This window comes from Pithys albifrons, chromosome 21, assembly GCF_047495875.1.
Source record: "Pithys albifrons albifrons isolate INPA30051 chromosome 21, PitAlb_v1, whole genome shotgun sequence".
NCBI lineage: Eukaryota > Metazoa > Chordata > Aves > Passeriformes > Thamnophilidae > Pithys > Pithys albifrons.
The window spans coordinates 2,654,690-2,675,963 of record NC_092478.1 but is presented as its reverse complement, the minus strand read 5'-3'; the positions used below and the strand labels follow the sequence as shown (position 1 = coordinate 2,675,963).

Below are 21,274 nucleotides of genomic sequence, written 5' to 3'. Positions count from 1 at the left end.
TTCCCCCCTCAGGTGTTCCAGTTACTCACTGATCTGAAGCAGCAGCGCAAAGAGAGTGGCAGAAACAAGCAGAGCTCTGGCCAGCAGAACCTCAACACAATCATGTATGAGGTGAGTAGCACTGGCAGAGTCCTTTGCAAATTAACCCAAGCTGCTGGAATTCACATCCTTAGGAATATTAATAATTCAGTATCAATTTTCCCCTGGTAAGAAACACAGTAAAAGATTTTATTTGCCACTTTTCTCTGCTCAGTTTGCTCAGGTTGAGGGAACTGAATTACACTGGCAGGGCAGAGTTATCCAGGTGTTGTCATTCAAATCTGTCACAAAAAGAGTTTTAAAACAGCCTGTTTTTTAACTCTTGGGATGTTTTAAATTCAAGATGTTCTATATTTTTAATACACAGAGCAGAGCTTGCTGACATCTAAGGGATTGATGATACCACCTAATCATGATTTCAAAACTGATCAGAGAGATCACACCTGGGGTTTTTTCATTAGCATAATTAAATTAATAATTTCCAACTAAAAGAAATTATTTTAATTTTTTTTTTTTTGGTGAAAAGAAAAGCAAAATCACATGTACAGATGCCAGATTGGTAATAAATATTTCATCTCTTGCTAGGAAGAACTCCTAAAAAAAACCCTCCTAAAATCATACAATGCAAATATTACCATTTTAAATATCTCAACAACTTGGTCCAGCCTTGCAGTGTGGCCCTTTGTGCTGGGGAATTGCATGAGCAGCACATGATTGACAGTGAGTTGAAAGCCCTTTGCCTTGCTTGCATGAGTAATTCTGTTGAGCAGTGAAACTACTCATGTGAATAAGATTTGGCCTAGGCTCTGGTTTTGTTTTAGTTCTGGCTTTGTTTGGAAAGGTATAGAGTTGTAATTCCTGAGCTTCGTATTCAACAAAATAGGGGCTTACCAAAAATCTAAATTAAACCTCCATGGAGACTGAGAGTCTCTCCCTGGACCTCTCTGAAACAGCTGAGAAAGATCCTGTGAGTAAATTTTATCAGAATGCTTTAATTGCCTTGTTATATTTCTAAGTGTTAAATACCTATAGGATGCTGGTTTTGTGCAGGGAGTGAGGTTGGGGTAAACTCTGTGTGTGTTTTCTTTCTATTTGCCTGAAAGAAAACCAGAATTTGGTCTTTGTTCTTGCTGGGTGTGCCATCACAAGCTCTGTGCATGAAATAACCACATGAAGGGCACTTTATTTTGCTTTATATTTGTCATTTTCATGGTTTGAAATTACCAAGAAACAGCTAAACTGGATAAGAAGTTACTCCTATTAAATAATTCTATTGCATGGCAATATGATGGTTTCATTTCAGTTGTTCTTGATGAATAACAACTTCATTTCATCTGAAAAGGTCAGACAGGGCTTAGAGAAAGGAGCTTTATCCAACACCTTATTGTGCTTTTAAAGACATTTGTGAGTAGTCCAGTGAAACTGGTCCTGAAATTCATGTTTCATCAACTCTCTCTGCTAAGCAGGTTAATTACCATGTGCTGTTGAAGCCTCTTTTCCCTTACCAAGCAGTTTTAAATGAGAGCAGATTTGAGTGAAAATACACTGAAAATACATTCACGTATTTTCTTACTTGCCATCCTGATCTTGGAGCTCATTTTCTCCACTGTTTGTTGTTCTCTGCTCTGATTCAGCTTTTTCTGGCTTCTGACTTTTCAAATATAAATACTCAGTTTAAAGATTTTCTGAGAAAGCAACTCAGAGTATTAGGGGGGTTATATTACTATTACTATTACTATTACTATTACTATTACTATTACCATTACTATTACTATTACTTACTATTACTATTACTATTACTACTATTATTACTATTGCTATTACTACTATTACTATTATTATTATGACTATTACTATTATTATTGTTAATAATAACAACAACAATAACAACAACAATAACAACAACAACAACAACAGTAATAATAATAATAATAATTATGATAATGATAATAACAACAACAACAACAACAGGTGATATCCCACCACGTGTCTGCATTTGCAGTGCATTAAATCCATCAGGAGTCAGTTGTGTCCAGACTTTTAAAGCTTTGTGTGCTGTGCAGCAGCAACAGGTGAAGATTTTCTTCCTAAATTCCAAACAAGCAATGGCAATTTTCTTTTTTCAACCCTTCAGTGGCTGATGCACGTGGTGAACCCATAGCAAGGGTTTCCTTGACTTTTCTATTGGTGCTCATCACTTCCAGCTCTTCAATTTGGTGTCTAATTCAAGCAACAATAAATATTTAAGAAGATTCTAAGCTGCTTCAAGTGAAAAATCAGCTGTGAACTGCAATTTGTTTGGGGTTCTTTATCAACAAATTGGTTTTTTTTTTTAACTCAGGTCAAATTACCTTGTGTATTATCCACCTGTTAGATATTATGTTGTTTTAAATAAAGCAAACTAATGTAAAAGTTAATCTGAGTTTGGAGGGTTCTACATGTCAAAAAATGGAGCAAAGATGAATTGTTTCAGGTCAGATAAATGTTTCTAATAGTTGAGTGTCCTTTCAGATTTCCTGGCAACACACCCCTCTGTTGTGTGAACTTTAAGAAAGCATTGCCAAATATCAGGTAAAGGATGAAAACAACCATAGAGAGAGAGCTTAGAGAGTGATCTATGAGAGTATTGGCACTGAACACATGAAAACTTGGCAGAAGGTAATGAGGGTTTAAGGATGGACAGTATTCAACTTCTCTGAAGTGCTTTTAAAAGCAAAAGAACTAAAAATGACCCCCAGTAGAACCCCAAGCCTCATATCTTGCTGCTTTTTAAAATAGCTGTGAATCTGTACATTTTTATTGGGTTTAAAGGGAAGAGTAAAGAAGTGATTCTGTTCAGCTCAGGTTTGTGTCTTGAGCACTTTGTTATCATCACCTGAGATTGTTTCAAACCAAGAAAGTCTTTTCATAAACAATTTGTGGGTTTTTTGTAGGGCTCAAATTCACTGTTTTCCTGGAGCCTTTAATGTGCAACTTTCATAGAATCACAGAATCATAGAATGGATTGGGTTGGAAAAGACCTCCAAGATCATCAAGTCCAACCCTTGGTCCAACTCCAGTCCCTTTACCAGATCATGGCACTCAGCACCACGTCCAATCTGTGTTTAAAAACCTCCAGGGATGGGGAATCCACCCCCTCTCTGGGCAGCCCATTCCAATGCCTGAGCACTCTCTCTGCAAAGAATTTCTTTCTGCTCTCCAACTTCAATTTCCTCTGGCAGAGCTTGAGCCCATCGTGCCCCCCTTGTCCTATTGCTGAGTGCCTGGGAGAAGAGACCAACCCCCACCTGGCCAGAACTTCCCTTCAGGCAGTTCCAGACAGTGCTGAGGTCACCTCTGAGCCTCCTCTTCTCCAGGCTGAACACCCCCAGCTCCCTCAGCCTCTCCCCACAGCACTTGTGCTCCAGTCCCTTCTCCAGCCTCGTTGCTCTTCTCAGTTGGATTGGAAGAGACCTCTGAGATCATCAACCCTTGATCCAACCCCACTGTGATCACCAGCCCAGGGCACTCAGTGCCCTGGGCTGGTGATCACAGTGGGGTTGGATCAAGACATGTTGGATTCTCCGTCCCTGGAGGTGTTTCAGAGGACACTCAGTGCCACATCCAGTCCCTTCTCCAGCCTCGTTGCTCTTCTCTGGCCCCGCTCCAGCCCCTCAATCTCTTTCCTAAACTGAGGGGCCCAGAACTGAACACAACACTCAAGGTGTGGCCTCCCCAAGGCAGAGTCCAGGGGAAGGGTCACTGCCCTGGGCCTGCTGGCCACGCTGTTTTTGATCCAGGCCAGGATCCCATTGGCCTTCTTGGCCACCTGGGCACACTGTTGGCTCCTGTTGAGCTTCCTGTCAGTCAGTCCCCCCAGGTCCCTCTGCCTGGCTGCTCTCCAGCCACTCTGTGCTGTGGACAGGTCAGATAAATGTTGGTGCAGAGGGAATAGGCAAGGCTGTATTTCTCACCTGGGTTTGGTGTATTGCCTGGTTTTAATTCCCTCAGCAAATTCCAGTATATCCACACTGGAGACAGAACAATCTGAGTGACCTGTCTCATCTCTGACAGCTTAAAAAAGGTTTTTCCCACTGTTAGAAAAGGTACAGAGCCAAACCCCAAAACCAGATGTCATATGTTCTGGGGAGCTTTGTCATAGACATTGGAATTGGTCTTGTTTTCCACTTTGTCTGAGTAGTACTGAGGAGACTTTTCAAAATCTGCTTGTTTCATACACAGCTGGCAAAGTGAATAATAACTGTGAAATAAAACAATCTTTCCTTCTGCCCTTTGCAGACACTGAAGTACATTTCCAAAACCCCCTGCAGGTACCAGAGCCCAGAGATTGTGAGGGATTTCCTCATTGCAATGAAAGGCCACAAGCTGACCAAGTAAGTACAGAAGTGCCTTTGAATAGATGTGTAAACTCAGGGCAGTGTTTAAAACCTGATCCCCATGTACAGGGTGATAATCTGGGTGTGATTATTGTGTTTTCTGCCATTATTTCAATACTCAGCCAAACATCTTTTCCTTCACCCACATGGATGAGGATTTCCCAAAGTGGGCTTGTGTTTCCCAATGTATTTCCCAAACAGATTCTTGTCAGTGTGTTGGTTTCAGAATTGAAATTCCAAGCACAAAGAGTTCCTGAAGTGTTTCCTAAGTTGTAAAAGGCTTTTCAGCATGTTAAAAAAGCAACAAACCCATTCAACCTTGGTTTGTTTTAATTTTATTTTGATGAATGTCCCTAAGGAAAAGTGTAGGAATTCTTAGAAGGCAAAAAAAGCAGTAAGTAAGTAAATAAAATCCTAGTACAGAGGTAGGGGAAAGAATGTTATTTTTAATTTTATTGTGAGTCTGTGATCCCCAACTCATGCAGGTCCTCTCTTGGGGTTCCACTCTCTCCTTGCATTTAGAATGTAAACTGTTTGTGCTTTCTTTATGTGCCATTTGTTCACCCATGTTTATGTCCACCAGGCTCTCTGAGATGTTATCTAAACATTTCAGTTATCTAAATATTGTGTCAATCAACCCTCCACCCTCCCTCTGCAGCTTCTACTGAGGCTGAACATACAGAAAATAAAAGATTTCCCTCACAGTTACAAGAAGACTCAAAGGGCATTTTCCCTCTTTGGCAGTGGCTGTTCACAGTGCTTGAAACTCAGAATCCTCTTGAACCTCTGCAGGGTGTGAGTGAAGCCTGTTGTAAATTCCCAAAGGAATGGAATCAGTTGGGCACTTGCTTAGAGAGCTCTAATCACCCACCTGAATTTAAAGCAGAAACAACTAATATTTAGTTATTTTAAATGACCCCTCCTTCACTTCAAATGAGCTGTTTATGCTGTGTAGACACTCACTGCATTTTTCTTCCCTGCTGGAAGGACTCCCCAAGGGGTTTAATCCTCTGGGGGAGAGGCTTTTATAAATTTGGTTGTGTCACAAAAAGAAATGCCCAGTGAGAGCCTCTGGAGGGTGCAGTGCTACAAGGCAAGTTTTTAGCCTCTCCTAAGCAGAGGAAGTCGAGTAGAAAGCAGATTGTCAGCTCTTTTGTTGGCTTTCAGTGCCCCCTCTCTACAAACAGTTGCTCCCATCCAGGATAGCAGCAGCTGATGTTGCTGGAATTGCAGACTCAGGAGTGCTGGTCCTTGGGAGCTTTGCCATAGACGTTGGAATTGGGCTTGTGGTGCTTTCTTTGGTAAAACTAAAGTTGCCAGGTCAGTAGGTCAGGGTTTAGTCCTCCTGTAGCTCGTTGTATCTAACAGGGTGCTCGTTGATGTGATGGGCAAGATGTCCTAATTATATCCTGGCCTGGAGGTATTGAGGCATGGAAGAAATAACTTATAAAAATCCTGCTGGTGGTGTGGCAGGGAAAGTGCCTTCAAACTGGCAGTAAACTATCCCTCCTTCCTGATAGTGTGGAACAGCCTTGTTCCAAATGAAATAGGCCTGTCCTGTCTGTCCAGGGCAGCAGTTTGGGAAGCACCACCAGAACAATCTACCACAGCAAAAAGGCAACAGGAGTCAGAAAGGAAAATGGGATTTTTCAGAGTGCAGGTACTGAATGGCAAAGGTATGAAAGTCTCACTGAAAGTCAGTGGGTTTGGTTTTGTTTAAAGCTCATTTTTAAACTTCTTTCAGGTAGGATTTGAGCAGAAGCTGAGGGTTAACTCTTACAAGAAGCCAGGAGAGCTCTGTTATAACATTAGATACCTTGATTAGATACCCTATATGGCATCTCCAAGTGTGAAGTACTGAACAATTTGAGTCATAAAACTTCTAACTAAAACCTGTCCCATAGTGCTGAGATATTTTGTACAAGATCTACTCAAATATTCACCTTCCCACTCCTGCTTGTTCAGTGAGCTGGAATATAACCCTGTTGCAAAGGTTGCAGTAGTTACAAGCTTTAAATGAGCTTTTTGACTGATTTTTTATGGATGCTGGGAGGTGCTTTGGGTTTAGGTATCATCCCCTCTGTCCTTTTTCCTTTCCTCAGTCTGTAAGCTAAGCAAGAGAACTATTCCCAACTCATCTCCCTGTGCACAATGGCAGAAGGATGAGAGTGAAGAGCCAGCCACTACTTTATGTGACAAATTTACTGTATTTATGGCTTATCAGAGCTCACATTGGATGGTGGTACCTTGGATTGTGAGCATCCTGTTCAACTTCTACTTCATTAATATCTTTGTCATCTGGTAAAGAACTTGCCAGCTCTGCATTTGCCATGTCCTTTACAAAATAAGGAACAGAAGTGTTGAGTGTGATCCTGGCACTTTTTCCTTCTAATCTTTTCCACTCAGACACTTGAGTTTGGAAGTGTCAGAGCCCATCTGGCAGCCCCTTCACACTGAAACACAGAAAGCATATGGTGTGCAATTACTCCATAATGCACTCTGTGTTAAACCACTTAAAATAGTAATAATGCCCCCAAGGAAATTCTGAACTCCCCTTTGCTTCATAACCAAGGTCATTTCCACACTGCTCTCTTGTTAAAGAAATGAAAAACTAAAGGCTTTGATCGTTTCCATTCCGTGGGACGGAGCTGGTGTTTGTATAAAAGACTCCACTAGAGATTTCATTCCACCTCTCTGGTACAGAACTTTCCTTCCTCTGAGAGGAAAGAACCTGCAGTGTTTGCTCTCCAGGACCTTCCTTGCTTGATCTCTGGAGTGACCTTTCCTCCCACGAGGAGTAATGAATTCCAGAGTCTGTCTTGGCTGCTTCCTTTCTGGGTAAGATGTGCTCTGTCCCTTAATCCCTGAGCTGGTCAGACACTGTCTGTGCTGGGAACAGCTCTCTGAGGGTCCCTGGTTTAATATAAGATATATTTGTCTGTTAGTTGGTGTCTGTCCTCATACAAATCAATGTGGTTGGAGGGCAGCACTGCTCACAAAATGCCCATCATCTCAGGCTGCTTTGAATTCCTTGTCATGACTCTGCCTCTAATCAAGGGGGAAACAATTATTTCTACCTGAAGGGAAGTTCTGGCCAGGTGGGGGTTGGTCTCTTCTCCCAGGCACTCAGCAATAGGACAAGGGGGCACGATGGGCTCAAGCTCTGCCAGGGGAATTTGAAGTTGGAGAGCAGAAAAAAATTCTTTGCAGAGAGAGTGCTCAGGCATTGGAATGAACTGCCCAGAGAGGGGGTGGATTCCCCATCCCTGGAGGTTTTTCAACTGAGCTTGGCCGTGGCACTGAGTGCCATGATCTGGTAAAGGGACTGGAGTTGGACCAAGGGTTGGACTTGATGATCTCAGAGGTCTTTTCCAACCCAATCCATTCCGTGATTCTGTCATTCTATGGATGTGGCACTGAGGGAGAATCCACCACATCTTGATCCAACCCCACTGTGATCACCAGCCCAGGGCACAGAGTGCCCTGGGCTGGTGATCACAGTGGGGTTGGATCAAGGGTTGGACTTGATGACCTCGGAGGTCTTTTCCAACCCAATCCATTCTGTGATTCTGTGAATTAAGCCATGTCTTTGTGCTCTTAATTAGGCTCAGAAGCTTCTTTCCTAAGGCAAGGACTTTAAAGTTTGCAGCTGTACCTACAAAGGCAGGCAGGGGGCTGTGCCTGCTCAGCTGTCATTGCAGCCCTCGGCGCTGGGCTGTGCTCGTGTATGGGAGAATTCTGAGGCAGGGAAGGCACAGCAGGCACCAGCCAGAGCAGCAGCAGCAATTCAGAGCTTTTAATCAAGGGAATTCATAGAATCATCACAGAATCATAGAATGGATTGGGTTAGAAAAGCCCTCTGAGATCATCAAGTCCAACCCTTGGTCCAACTCCAGTCCCTTTACCAGATCATGGCACTCAGTGCCACGGCCAAGCTCAGCTGAAAAACCTCCAGGGATGGGGAATCCACCCCCTCTCTGGGCAGCCCATTCCAATCCCTGAGCACTCTCTCTGCAAAGAATTTCTTTCTGCTCTCCAACTTCAATTTCCCCTGGCAGAGCTTGAGCCCATCGTGCCCCCTTGTCCTATTGCTGAGTGCCTGGGAGAAGAGACCAACCCCCACCTGGCCAGAACTTCCCTTCAGGCAGTTCCAGACAGTGCTGAGGTCACCTCTGAGCCTCCTCTTCTCCAGGCTGAACACCCCCAGCTCCCTCAGCCTCTCCCCACAGGGCTTGTGCTCCAGTCCCTTCTCCAGCCTCGTTGCTCTTCTCTTCTCAGTTGGGTTGGAAGAGACCTCTGAGATCATCAACCCTTGATCCAACCCCACTGTGATCACCAGCCCAGGGCACTGAGTGCCCTGGGCTGGTGATCACAGTGGGGTTGGATCAAGACATGTTGGATTCTCTGTCCCTGGAGGTGTTTAAGGGGACACTCAGTGCCACATCCAGTCCCTTCTCCAGCCTCGTTGCTCTTCTCTTGCCCCTTTCCAGCCCCTCAATCTCTTTCCTCAACTGAGGGGCCCAGAACTGAACACAACACTCAAGGTGTGGCCTCCCCAAGGCAGAGTCCAGGGGAAGGGTCACTGCCCTGGCCCTGCTGCCACATTGTTTTCCCAGTCCTGCTTCCACTCACCTGCAGGACTCACCATGCAGGGCTTGGCAGGCTGAGAGCAAAGTGCAGCTCCTGTAAAATCACCTAAATCTGTTATTGCTCGTAGTTGCTGCTCAAAATAACAGCTTAACAGGTCAGCATCTATTTTGTGATGGATTTTTCTCTTTAGTGCTACAGGCAGAAAAGAATTCCTTAAAGGTAAGTTTTAAATATAAATAGTAAGGTGTGCAAAGAATTTAAATCTCTCAGAGTCATTTCAGAGGCTGCCTTGTCAAATGAAGCAAATTCAGAGATATCTAAACATACATTTCACTGATACATAAGGTTTGGTAGAGCACAGTTTTCTGCACAGTTTCATGAGTTATTTTGGTAAAATTGAAACTGTGGAACTGAGATTTTTTTGAAAATGGAAACCTCTGAACTGACATAGTGAATTTTTTATTATTACCTTGTTGAGGCCTCAAGCTTTGGCTCACACTGCAGCACAGTAAGCCATGTTGTACTTGGAAATACTTTATGCCACTAGCAGTTAATTTTCCAGTTTTAGTCCCTGGAATGGCTTCATATTTTGTAAGGTGGGGGGAATGGAGTTGCATGAAAAGAACATTTATTAAGCTTGTGCTCTGTAATTATGGTTAAATGCAAACTAGCTCTACTTGTGCATCTTCCTGTTACTGAAAGCCTATCTTGGATCTGATTTTGGAATAAGCAAATTTCCAATCACTGCATATTATTATGATTTTGAAAAACTGGACAGAAACATTGCCCTTTTTGTCTTTAAATCAGCACAGTCAGGGACGTGTTGAGCTGCAAATCTGTGGTACTTTTACAGAGTATTTTCCCTCATTACTGCCAAAAACTACAACCTCTACAATATTAAAGCCTGAACCATTTACTTTGTAATTTTTGTCTCTTCCAGAGCTTTCAAAATGAATATTCAGCAGCAAGTCAGGACTGGTGCTTGTTTGACAATGGCATCTTTTAATAGACTTTACAAAGACTGTTGTGTCTCCCTCTGCATTGATTGGAGATTAACCCTTTGATCTGTAGCATTGTAGCTCCATCTTGGGGGCATTCACAGACCCCTGTCACCCTCAGCTTTCACCCTGGGGAAGGAAAACATCCTGACTGTGCCTTGGAGAGGACACTGTGATGTCACATTTGGGGGTTCATCCTGACTGTGCCTTGGAGAGGACACTGTGATGTCACATTTGAGGGATTCATCCTGACTGTGACTTGAAGGGGACACTGTGATGTCACATTTGGGGATTCATCCTGACTGTGACTTGCAGAGGACACTGTGATGTCACATTTGGGGGTTCATCCTGACTGTGACTTGCAGACACTGTGATGTCACATTTGGGGGTTCATCCTGACTGTGATGTCACATTTGAGGGATTCATCCTGACTGTGCCTTGCAAAGGACACTGTGATGTCACATTTGAGGGATTCATCCTGACTGTGCCTTGCAAAGGACACTGTGATGTCACATTTGGGGATTCATCCTGACTGTGATGTCACATTTGGGGGTTCATCCTGACTGTGCCTTGAAGGGGACACTGTGATGTCACATTTGGGGGTTCATCCTGACTGTGACTTGAAGGGGACACTGTGATGTCACCTTTGGGGATTTATCCTGACTATGACTTGGAGAAGACACTGTGATGTCACATTTGAAGGTTCATCCTGACTGTGATGTCACATTTGGGGGTTCATCCTGACTGTGATGTCACATTTGGGGGTTCATCCTGACTGTGCCTTGAAGGGGACACTGTGATGTCACATTTGGGGGATTCATCCTGACTGTGATGTCACATTTGGGGATTCATCCTGACTGTGATGTCACATTTGGGGGTTCATCCTGACTGTGACTTGCAAAGGACACTGTGATGTCACATTTGGGGGATTCATCCTGACTGTGATGTCACATTTGGGGGGTTCATCCTGACTGTGCCTTGCAAAGGACACTGTGATGTCACATTTGGGGGATTCATCCTGACTGTGATGTCACATTTGGGGATTCATCCTGACTGTGATGTCACATTTGGGGGTTCAGACACACAACTTGCCATGGTTGACTCAAGACCATGGGATTTGACTCTGAAGTATTTTTATTTTCAGCACTAATAAAACCTGTGGTTATGTGCACAGCTGGAACTTTATGGCTTTCCTGGGAGCTATAAAACATACATTCCTGAGGATAAATTTGCCCCTGCACAGTCACAGATGCTTTAGGAGGTTTTTTAGCTGTGTGTGCTGTGTCTTGGCACTGACACTGCTCTCTCCTCACCCAGACCTGTAGATCTCTCACTAGAAAAGCACCATGTGCTTGCTTTTATATTTAAGTACAGCCTGGGAGTTCAGTAGATAAAAAATGGACAACACCAAGACACATAATAGGAGGTTTTGGTTAAAATACACCTGCTGCAAGGATGTGCTTGCTGCTGACAGAATATGATGCATTTTGTCTTAATTTCTACTACAGAATGTAATTCTTTTTATTATTTTTTAGGATTGCTGCACTGTAGCAGTGTGCTGGCTGTTTTGTCTGCCCAGAGTGATGTTGAACACAAAACAGTGGTGTTATTTTATCTTTTAGAACTGTTTTTTAGGCTTACACTCTTCTAACTCAGCTCCTCCAAGAGACACTCTCTCCTGTCCGATTTTCTTCCCCCAAAACTCCTCACATTTTTGTCTCCCACAGGCTGAGCTTTTCATCTCCCCCAAGGCCACTCCCCATGGTTTTGCCCCCAGCTGGAAATGCTGTTCTTGGCTGGAGCTGAGCCCCAGAGCTGCTGGCCTGGCCTGGCAGCAGGAGGCACTGCTGTAATTGCCTTTTGGAGATTTCTCACCAGGCAGGTCCTGTACAACTCTGTGACACGGGCCATTAACTCTGATTAGTGGAGTCTTGCTTTTATGTGAGAAAATTACTTTCAGCTGTCACTCATCTTTCCTTTGTGTTCTCCTCTTGAAAGAGCAGCTTTCATGTTCCAAACAGTGTTCCCAAAATCCAGGCAGTCCAGGGGAAATACAAATAAATACGTTTGGGGGCAATTAAGCTGAAAATATCCTTCACCTTCTGTTCAGATGAATGGGACAATTACCCTTTTTATTTAATGAGCATCAGGGTAACCTGCATGCTGCAGACAGTGTAAAGATGAATTCATTGGAGTTGTGAAAAGTTTATTTTAGTTTTTAGATTTAATGGAGCATGAAGTAAATTCAGGCTTATGTCTGTGCCCAGGCAGTCAGGACTGATCCTGATGCACGTTCAGGCTTGCAGTGTTTGCCTTCCTGAAAGCTCATTTTTGATGGAATGGTGGGTGTTCAGGTTCTAATTTGAAGAAATTCCAGGTACACAGAAATTCCAGGTACAGCAGTTAATTCTTAGTGTCTGTGTTAAATAAAATCAGTGCAGTGGGTGCTGAGCTCCAGCTCATACCACATACCCTGCTCTCTGCTGGGTTGGGGGCTCAGAAATTCAGGTTTCTGTCACAACAAGGAACTTCAGAGGCATTTTTTGAGTGTTTGCTTCAAGGGGATACCAAGTCATAGCCCTCTGGTCAGGAGCTGGAAGGTCTGGAATGGCACACAGGGAAGAGAGCTGGGACCAAAATAGCCAGAGAGTCTCCTGGGATCAAAACATCCAGAGGGTCCCCTGGGATCAGAATATCCAGAGGGCTCCTGGGATCAAAACATCCAGAGGGTCCCCTGGGATCAGAATATCCAGAGGGCTCCTGGGAGCAAAACATCCAGAGGGTCCACAGGGAGCAAAATATCCAGAGGGCTCCTGGGAGCAAAACATCCAAGGGGTCCTCTGGGAGCAAAACATCCAGAGGATTCCCTGGGAGCAAAACATCCAAAGGGTCCTCTGGGAGCAAAACATCCAGAGAGTCCACAGGGAGCAAAACATCCAGAGGATCCCCTGGAATTGAAACATCCAGAGGGTCCCCTGGAATTGAAACATCCAGAGGGTTCCCTGGGAGCAAAACATCCAGAGGATTCCCTGGGATCAAAACATCCAGAGGATTCCCTGGAATCAAAACATCCAGAGGGTCCCCTGGAATTGAAACATCCAGAGGGTTCCCTGGGAGCAAAACATCCAGAGGATTCCCTGGGATCAAAACATCCAGAGGATTCCCTGGAATCAAAACATCCAGAGGGTCCCCTGGAATTGAAACATCCAGAGGGTTCCCTGGGAGCAAAATATCCAGGGGGTCTACGGGGAGTAGAATATCCAGAGGGTCCTCTGGGAGCAAAACATCCAGAGGATTCCCTGGGATCAGAACATCCAGAGGGTCCCCTGGGATCAAAACATCCAAAGGGTCCCCTGGGACCAACTTTTAGATGCAGTTACTGAATAGTTGGTTATTTCTCTGTGCCTTTGGGTTCAGTCTCTGTGGAAATTAAACAGAAGCACTGCTTACCTCATCATCCTATGTTAACATGTCTAAAGGTGGTTATGTGTTAGTGTTAATTAGTGTTCATGCCACACAAGCACCTTCAGAAATGTCATTTCTGTCGCTTTGGGGTTTTTACACCCTGCTGTTAATTCCTTTGTGGTCACTTTGCCAATTGGGAGCTTTGCTGATGAAAAACAGGCAGGAAATTCTTCAGGTAACACTTTTTAATGACTTGCAAGTTCTCTCTCCTTCTTCCATACACATTTTAAAAACTGCAGGTCCCCTGAGTGTTGCCACCTTTGCTGAAATGATGCTTTTGAGATCCCTTTGGCCCTTCTGTAAAACCTCTATCAATTCATAATGAGTTATAATGATATTAATGGCTCAGAAGCAAAAGGTCTTGGAGAGGTGACCTTTTCTCTTGTGTCCTGTATTTCTTGCCTTCAGGAAAAATGAACAATTTCACTAATTGATTGTTTTAGTCACGATGTGTAATTGGTTTTAATTTACTTCTGTTTCATGCTCTGCCACTGGCCCTCCTGTGACAAACATGATGGAGCTGTTGCTGCTTTAAAACAGCTCTGCATAAGTCAGGTTTGCATTCTTTAACTCAGACATGAAATGGCTTTACCTATTTGATCCTGTTCCTTTGGCTCTGAAGTTTTGTTGGCAAGACATTTCAAAGGTGCTGCTTTGAAAGACAAGAAGATGAGAAAATTAATTTTAAATGTCCTTTTGTGAGAGTCAGATAATCTGCTTTGTGTGGAGCTGTGGTGGAGCTGTAGGATGGGATTGAGGTTTGTTTGCTGCAGGAGAGAAGAAAGAGTCTCTTGTAAAGGCTCTGATCTCAGGAGTGCCATGTGAGTGCAGTGCAGTGAGAAACTTTGTGTATAAAGTAGGAATTCATTGCACAGTTTGTAAGGAGGGCTCTGGGAGGAGGGGGAAGGCTTTTATAGACAGGTGTCCTCAGAGAAACTTGTCTCTGATTTAGAGGTCTGGAAACTGAGGCACAAACACACACCTGGCCAGGGACCATAAGGCAAATAACCCTGACAGGAGCTCCAACTTCTGCCCTTCCAGGCACTGAACAAGGCCCTTGCCCAGCCCTTGAGGAAAAAGCACTAAATCTTTCATACATTCAGCTGAACTGGCCAGATTTTTGTGCACTGAAGATGTTATTTAATGTTCTTTACCCAGCTCTGTTCAGTTTTACACCAGTGGTGTTTTTTTCTCTCAATCATTCCTTAAATGACCTGCTCTCAGTTTGAAAGGATTTCAGTGCTTGTCTTCTGTCATGATTGAGGTTTTATTTCTGTCCTTTCCTTAGTTATGACAGGAGTAGATGGCAGCAATTATAAATCCCTCATCTCTTTGACAGTTAAGCAGCCCAGAGTGGTGCTCTCAGCTCAGAGTTAAATCCAGCACAGTCTCCTGGTGTAAAAATCAAGCTGCCAAACAGATCCAAGTGATGAGCATGGGAAACCAAAGGAGGTGTATTCACTCCTTCCCACCCGTGGAAATGTGTTTGCCCTTCACCCTTGATTCTCCAAAAGCAAAGCAATCCAATGATAAATAAATAGGAGGATTTCTTTGAGCTTTCTGTTGTGAATTGTTCATTTAAAAATTGCAAAGTTCTCCTCTGAAACTCAAAAGTCATAATTTAAATGATTTTCCAGTATTTATAAAACCAATGGCAGAATTACTCAGGTGGATCAATTAAAAACTTCTTTTTTGAGGATTTTGGGTTTGTTGCCAGCAGTTTGGATCTAAACCCAACAGTCAGCAAGTCATCTCTCTGGAGCTGTTTTGTGTTCTAAAGGCTTTGATTGCACATCACAAACCCTCTGGTGCAGTGAGACCTGATGTTTGCTTTCTGCAGAGTTGTCTTTGCTGAGCACAGTGCCCTGTTCTCCTGTTCCCATCACCAACCACTTGCAGTTATGGATATTTTAGCTGAAGAGGGGCTGTTGGATCATCCAGACTGTGGCAGTGCAGGATTTTTCCTTCAAGGAACATCAGCCAGGAAACTTTGATGCTGGTGCTGCTCATTCTGTGTGTTCAGGGGATAAATGAAGGGCCTTGTTCTTGGGGTGTCAGCTGGGCTGCTCAGGGGCTGAGTTCAGCCTCTTGCCACATCCATGTGTGTGACTGTACAACCAGGGCAGGGCACTGCTGCTCCTCACAGGCTTCTGCTGAGCCCCTCAGGCTCTGAACATGTCCCAGAACCTGTCCAGGAGTGCCTGGAGGGGGCTGTGAGCTGCTGTGGGAGCTCAGGGCAGCACTGTCAGAGGCCATGGAAAGGCAGTGGTGCCTCTGAGGTCTCTCAGACACACAGACATCTGCCCTTGGGTTGGAAACCATAGAATTACAGAATCACAGAATCGTAGAATGGATTGGGTTGGAAAAGACCTCCGAGATCATCAAGTCCAACCCTTGGTCCAACTCCAGTCCCTTTACCAGATCATGGCACTCAGTGCCATGGCCAAGCTCAGTTTCAAAACCTCCAGGGATGGGGAATCCACCCCCTCTCTGGGCAGCCCATTCCAATCCCTGAGCACTCTCTCTGCAAAGAATTTCTTTCTGCTCTCCAACTTCAATTTCCCCTGGCAGAGCTTGAGCCCATCGTGTCCCCTTGTCCTATTGCTGAGTGCCTGGGAGAAGAGACCAACCCCCACCTGGCCAGAACCTCCCTTCAGGCAGTTCCAGACAGTGCTGAGGTCACCTCTGAGCCTCCTCTTCTCCAGGCTGAACACCCCCAGCTCCCTCAGCCTCTCCCCACAGCACTTGTGCTCCAGTCCCTTCTCCAGCCTGGTTGCTCTTCTCTTCTCGGTTGGGTTGGAAGAGACCTCTGAGATCATCAAGTCCAACCCTTGATCCAACCCCACTGTGATCACCAGCCCAGGGTTGGATCAAGACATGTTGGATTCTCTGTCCCTGGAGGTGTTTAAGAGGACACTCAGTGCCACATCCAGTCCCTTCTCCAGCCTCGTTGCTCTTCTCTGGCCCCTCTCCAGCCCCTCAATCTCTTTCCTGAACTGAGGGGATCTGTGTTCTCTTCAAAGGCTTCCTTTCTAAACAACCCACTGGTCCAATAAACTGGGGGAGGGACCTCCAGAATTCATTTCAATGTGCATTAAAGATGCCCTCTAAATAGTAAAAAATTCCCAGAGTTAGTTCTTCAAAGTTGTAATTCACTGCTATAACTTTGTATTTGTGATGGGCTAAAAGAATAAGCAAGTTCCTGCCATTTGCCTGATGGATTGGAACTTCTTAGGTATGATAATTGTTCTTGTGGTTGTGTGTCTCTGCTCTTTGATGAGCTCTTTAGCATTTTCTGCACAGCCTGAACAAAGCAACAGTCCATATTAATTAATGCTTGTACAGTAATGAGCTGTAGGTCTCTGCTTGCACCTTGGACTAGAGGGGGCAACAGCAGCCTGTCTGAACACTTGAGAAAATGCTGTGTTTAAGACACCCAAATTTGTTCATTAAACCACACTGCAAACCCAGTCAGAATTATTGCTGGCAGTGGCATTTCGTGCCTAAGTTATCAGGAATGTGTTTGCATCACACCAGTCAGTTGAGGGCATCCTCAAATTCCTCAGTAATGTGGATTGTCTCACACTTTGCTTTTTACCAGGGCAGAGAAGCTCCAGCTGCTGAACCACAGGCCTGTGACTGCAGTTGAGATCCAGCTGGTGAGTAACAGTAACAATGCCTCTGACTGTTCAGAGCTTAAATGGAAGCAGCTTTAACCTTGAAGATCGATTGAATAATTACTTTCTCATGGCCAGTGATTGAATATATCCCTTTATGCACATCTTTACATACACTGTTTCAAATCCACTCAGCTTCCTGCCTGAGACCTCCTTAGAGACCTGCCCATCTTTCTCACAGGCAGATTCTCCACCTCTGTTTGTTCAGTGTCACATGTTGAAAATGCCTGATGGAGTCATGAAAGGTTAATTATTGCAGCCAAGAATATATTTGACCTGAGTGGTTTTGCTGCTGCTCTGTCTGTGATCCTGGACTTCACTTTTTGGCAGCTGGTGGTTTTGATGGCAGAGTTTTGTGTGTCACTAAAACCAAACAGGCAGAAAAGAACTGAGTGATGATTGACACAGAACTGTGAGCAGTGATGCAGGATGAGATATGGATATAAACATTCCTGATGGAATGCAGCCATTGTCAGTCTGTTAAGCATAATTCTGATGTAAAGAAGGATTGTCACTAAATAGAAATAGGTGATTATATTCCTGGAAGGGTCTCCTTAGGAATCCAAAACCCCGTGGTAATAAAGAGATTGTTATAATCAGGATGTTATTTCAGTGAAGGTCTCTTGCATTAAGAACATCTGTTTGCAATCTTATCCTGAAACCAAACAGAGGAGTAACAGGATCATATTTTGCTGCAAAAAAGGGAAGGATTAAGAGGTACCAGTAGGACTGTTTCTCTTCCATAGCCACGGAGTGGGGATTATAATGCTGAGGGCATCTCTTGGAAGAGTGTTTGTAACTGAGGAATTAATGCTGTGTTTGTGACTGAGGAGATCAGTGTCAATCATCAACCCAACCAAGAGCATTAAGGCTTCATGAGCTTTGCTTAGGCACTTAGTCATAAGCCATGATGTGGAGCCTTTGTTGGCTTCACATGCATAGACACAGATTTATTTTATTGCCATATATACATTCTTTTTCTCCCCTTCCTTAAATGCAACAATATTTTGCTGCTTTCAGGTGACTCTGGTTTTGCCCTTCTCTTCCCTCCTCTCCTTATTAACCCTCCCTAGTTCCTTGTTATCTCACCTACCCATAAAATACTGAAAATAGTTTGCTCCTGTGTCGTGTTTGAAATCCAGGACACAAGTGTAAGAAATTTGGGCCTTTATATTAGAAGTGAGGTGTCTGTAGAGTGTCATATTTTAGATACTGCAGTGTTTGTAGTGTCAAAATTAGATGAAACTCGTTGCTTAAACTTAGAGAAACACAGACACAAGATTTGAGATCAGTGTCAGTTCATTGTTTATCCAGAACCTTTCTCTAGTGATCAAAAGCAGCTTGTGAAAAATGTAACATTCATACATTTGGGGAGTAGCCTGAATTTTTCTTGTCATGGAAGTGTTGGGGATGCAGCTCCTCCTGTTCCATTGCAATTCCCCTGCAATTCCCAGGGCTGTTTTCTCCAAACCCAACATCACAGTGATCTGAGTTGGCTGGATTGTTAACACTGTGTTAGATTGAGCCTCCCCAAAACTGCAGCACATTCACTCCTTCATCAAAGTGCAACAAAGTCTTTGGAGCTCAATCACTGCTGGGAAACTGCAGAGTGAAACCCAGACCTGGGAGCCTTTGCAAGGAAGTGATTCTGCTGTTCACTTGCTGTCTGGAGCTGTTTGGGGCTTTGGTGAGGACAGGGGAAGGAGATTGTAGCAGTCACTGAACACACAAAAGCTCTGTCTGCTGAGAGTGTGAAATGATGCAGAGCAGTGGAGGCTTCAGCTCCCCTTTGATGTTTGTAGGGAGAAGATTATCCAGGCACAGATTTCATGCAGGCAAGTCAATTCTCTGCAGCTCCTGCATGAGAGACAACCTACTGAGAAGGGAATATTAAGCCTAAAATTGCCTTGATTCTCTTACCATTGAACTTCCCCCTGCCTCTTAAAAGCTTTGAGTTGCTCCTGGAATTGAATCAGAAATAAATGATGATGAAAACTTCAGACCAGTTCATACAGTGCAGGCACATCTTTTTTAAAAGCTTCAAAGAAAATGCTAAACAAGCCTTGTCTGTCTCTGACTTGCTCAAACAGTTCTGATGTCTCAAATTTTTGCTCAGTGCTGCCTGTCCATGGGTTGAAGTCAGATTCACCTGACAGGCTTTTAAAAGCTCATGTGAGAGGAGAGTTATATTTATTGTTGCTTTTTTGCCTTTCCAGCTTTTTATTTTTTTACTCTCCCTCCATAAAATTCCCTGGGTTTAGTTGTATGCAAATAACAAATGGATTTTGATAAAATTATGTTTATGTTGTGATCTTTTGATCTCAAGGTCTTCTGTGAGTCTTTATGCAGAAATTGGTGCCATTGTCCATATTTGCCTTTTCCAGACCTTGTGCCAGGATTTGTTTTCAAACAACAATAGCAACAAAAGGAGCATGAAATTCTAATCCATACCCCACAGGGTAAAACACTGTACACACTGCAGTTATCTTGACCTCCTCTTTTAATCTTTGACATCTGTTGTTCCTGGCTCAGTGACTCACAAAGGAGGAAGAAGAAAGACAGTGAGTGATGTTCATCTGCCCATGACAGTGGTTCAGCTTTGCTTAATGCTGAACATTAAACATCAATCTTTTCTAGTGAGCAAATTGCTCCACGTTCTTCTCTCTGGATGGAAAAGCAGATTTTAATTCTCTGCTTTATTAAAACTAGATTTGCATCTCAGACAACTTGGTACCTGCGTGCTCTGCATAACCTGCCAGGTTGTCTGTCATAATGATGGAACATGTTCCTCTGGAAAATGGAAGATCTTGGAGGATTTAAACATTCTGTTTTCTCAACAACATATTCTGCTTTCCACTTGGTTAATTAGCTCTGGGGGACATTAATCCAATCATTCAGTGTTTTACTTTATTTCTTTGTTATGTGTTTTTTTCCTATTAGTGTGTTGGTGCTGAGCAATTTCAAATTACTACTCACAGGAGGAAATAACAGTCATTTTCTCATCAAACATCTACCTCCTACACTGGAGTTAAATTATGTGCTTGATGGCTTTGGAAGTGATCAGAACCCCTATTTCCTTTATTCCTGTAGTTTACTATTTATTTTTTAAATAGAATTCTTGGCTTATTATTCAAATAATAGCTTTTAGCCCACAGGTTGTTCTGCTCTGTGATGCTGAGGTTTGTTCCCCACCAACTATTACTTGTCCTTGGGGCAGTTTTTCAGAACTTTCAGTACTTTTGGGGTTCTTTAGTGTGGCTTTATTTATTCTTTTAACATTTGCAGTCTGTCATGTCTCAGGAGACTAAATGAAATAAACATTAGCATTGAAAGCTTGAAAGAAGCACAGCAATGATGATGAAGTCTCTTATACTTGGCTTTTGGTTGGGTAAATAGCAAAGGTATGGTTTTAATTAGGGAAAGCTGTTCCAAAGTGTTTGTCCTTGTTTCACCGAGCAAAACAATCTCGACAATGCTCTGTGTGTGTCTGTGCTCATATTCTGTGCTCTCATTAGCACATGGAACTATGGACATACAGATTGGCACATTTCCAGAGAGAGGAATCAGGCATTGGAATGGGCTGCCCAGAGAGGGGGTGGATTCCCCATCCCTGGAGGTTTTTCAGCTGAGCTTGGCCGTGGCACTGAGTGCCATGATCTGGTAAAGGGACTGGAGTTGGACCAAGGGTTGGACTTGATGATCTCGGAGGTCTTTTCCAACCCAATCCATTCTGTGATTCAGTGGATGTGGCACTGAGGGAGAATCCACCGTGTCTTGATCCAACCCCACTGTGATCATCAGCCCAGGGCACTCAGTGCCCTGGGCTGGTGATCACAGTGGGGTTGGATCAAGGGTTGATGATCTCAGAGGTCTCTTCCAACCCAACTGAGAAGAGCAACCAGGCTGGAGAAGGGACTGGAGCACAAGTGCTGTGGGGAGAGGCTGAGGGAGCTGGGGGTGTTCAGCCTGGAGAAGAGGAGGCTCAGAGGTGACCTCAGCACTGTCTGGAACTGCCTGAAGGGAAGTTGTGGCCAGGTGGGGGTTGGTCTCTTCTCCCAGGCACTCAGCAATAGGACAAGGGGGCACGATGGGCTCAAGCTCTGCCAGGGGAAATTGAAGTTGGAGATCA

General features: G+C 44.0%; 1 protein-coding gene across 1 annotated transcript in view; it reads left to right on the top strand.

Moving 5' to 3' along the window:
• The window catches only part of CRCP (CGRP receptor component), a 33,914-nt gene that overhangs the window by 5,599 nt on the left and 7,041 nt on the right, over nucleotides 1-21,274 (top strand). Inside the window, exons 3-5 of the mRNA XM_071574834.1 lie at nucleotides 13-111; nucleotides 4,318-4,412; nucleotides 17,070-17,127. Coding sequence (XP_071430935.1) covers nucleotides 13-111; nucleotides 4,318-4,412; nucleotides 17,070-17,127 — 252 coding nt within the window. The remainder of the gene's footprint in view (nucleotides 1-12; nucleotides 112-4,317; nucleotides 4,413-17,069; nucleotides 17,128-21,274) is intronic.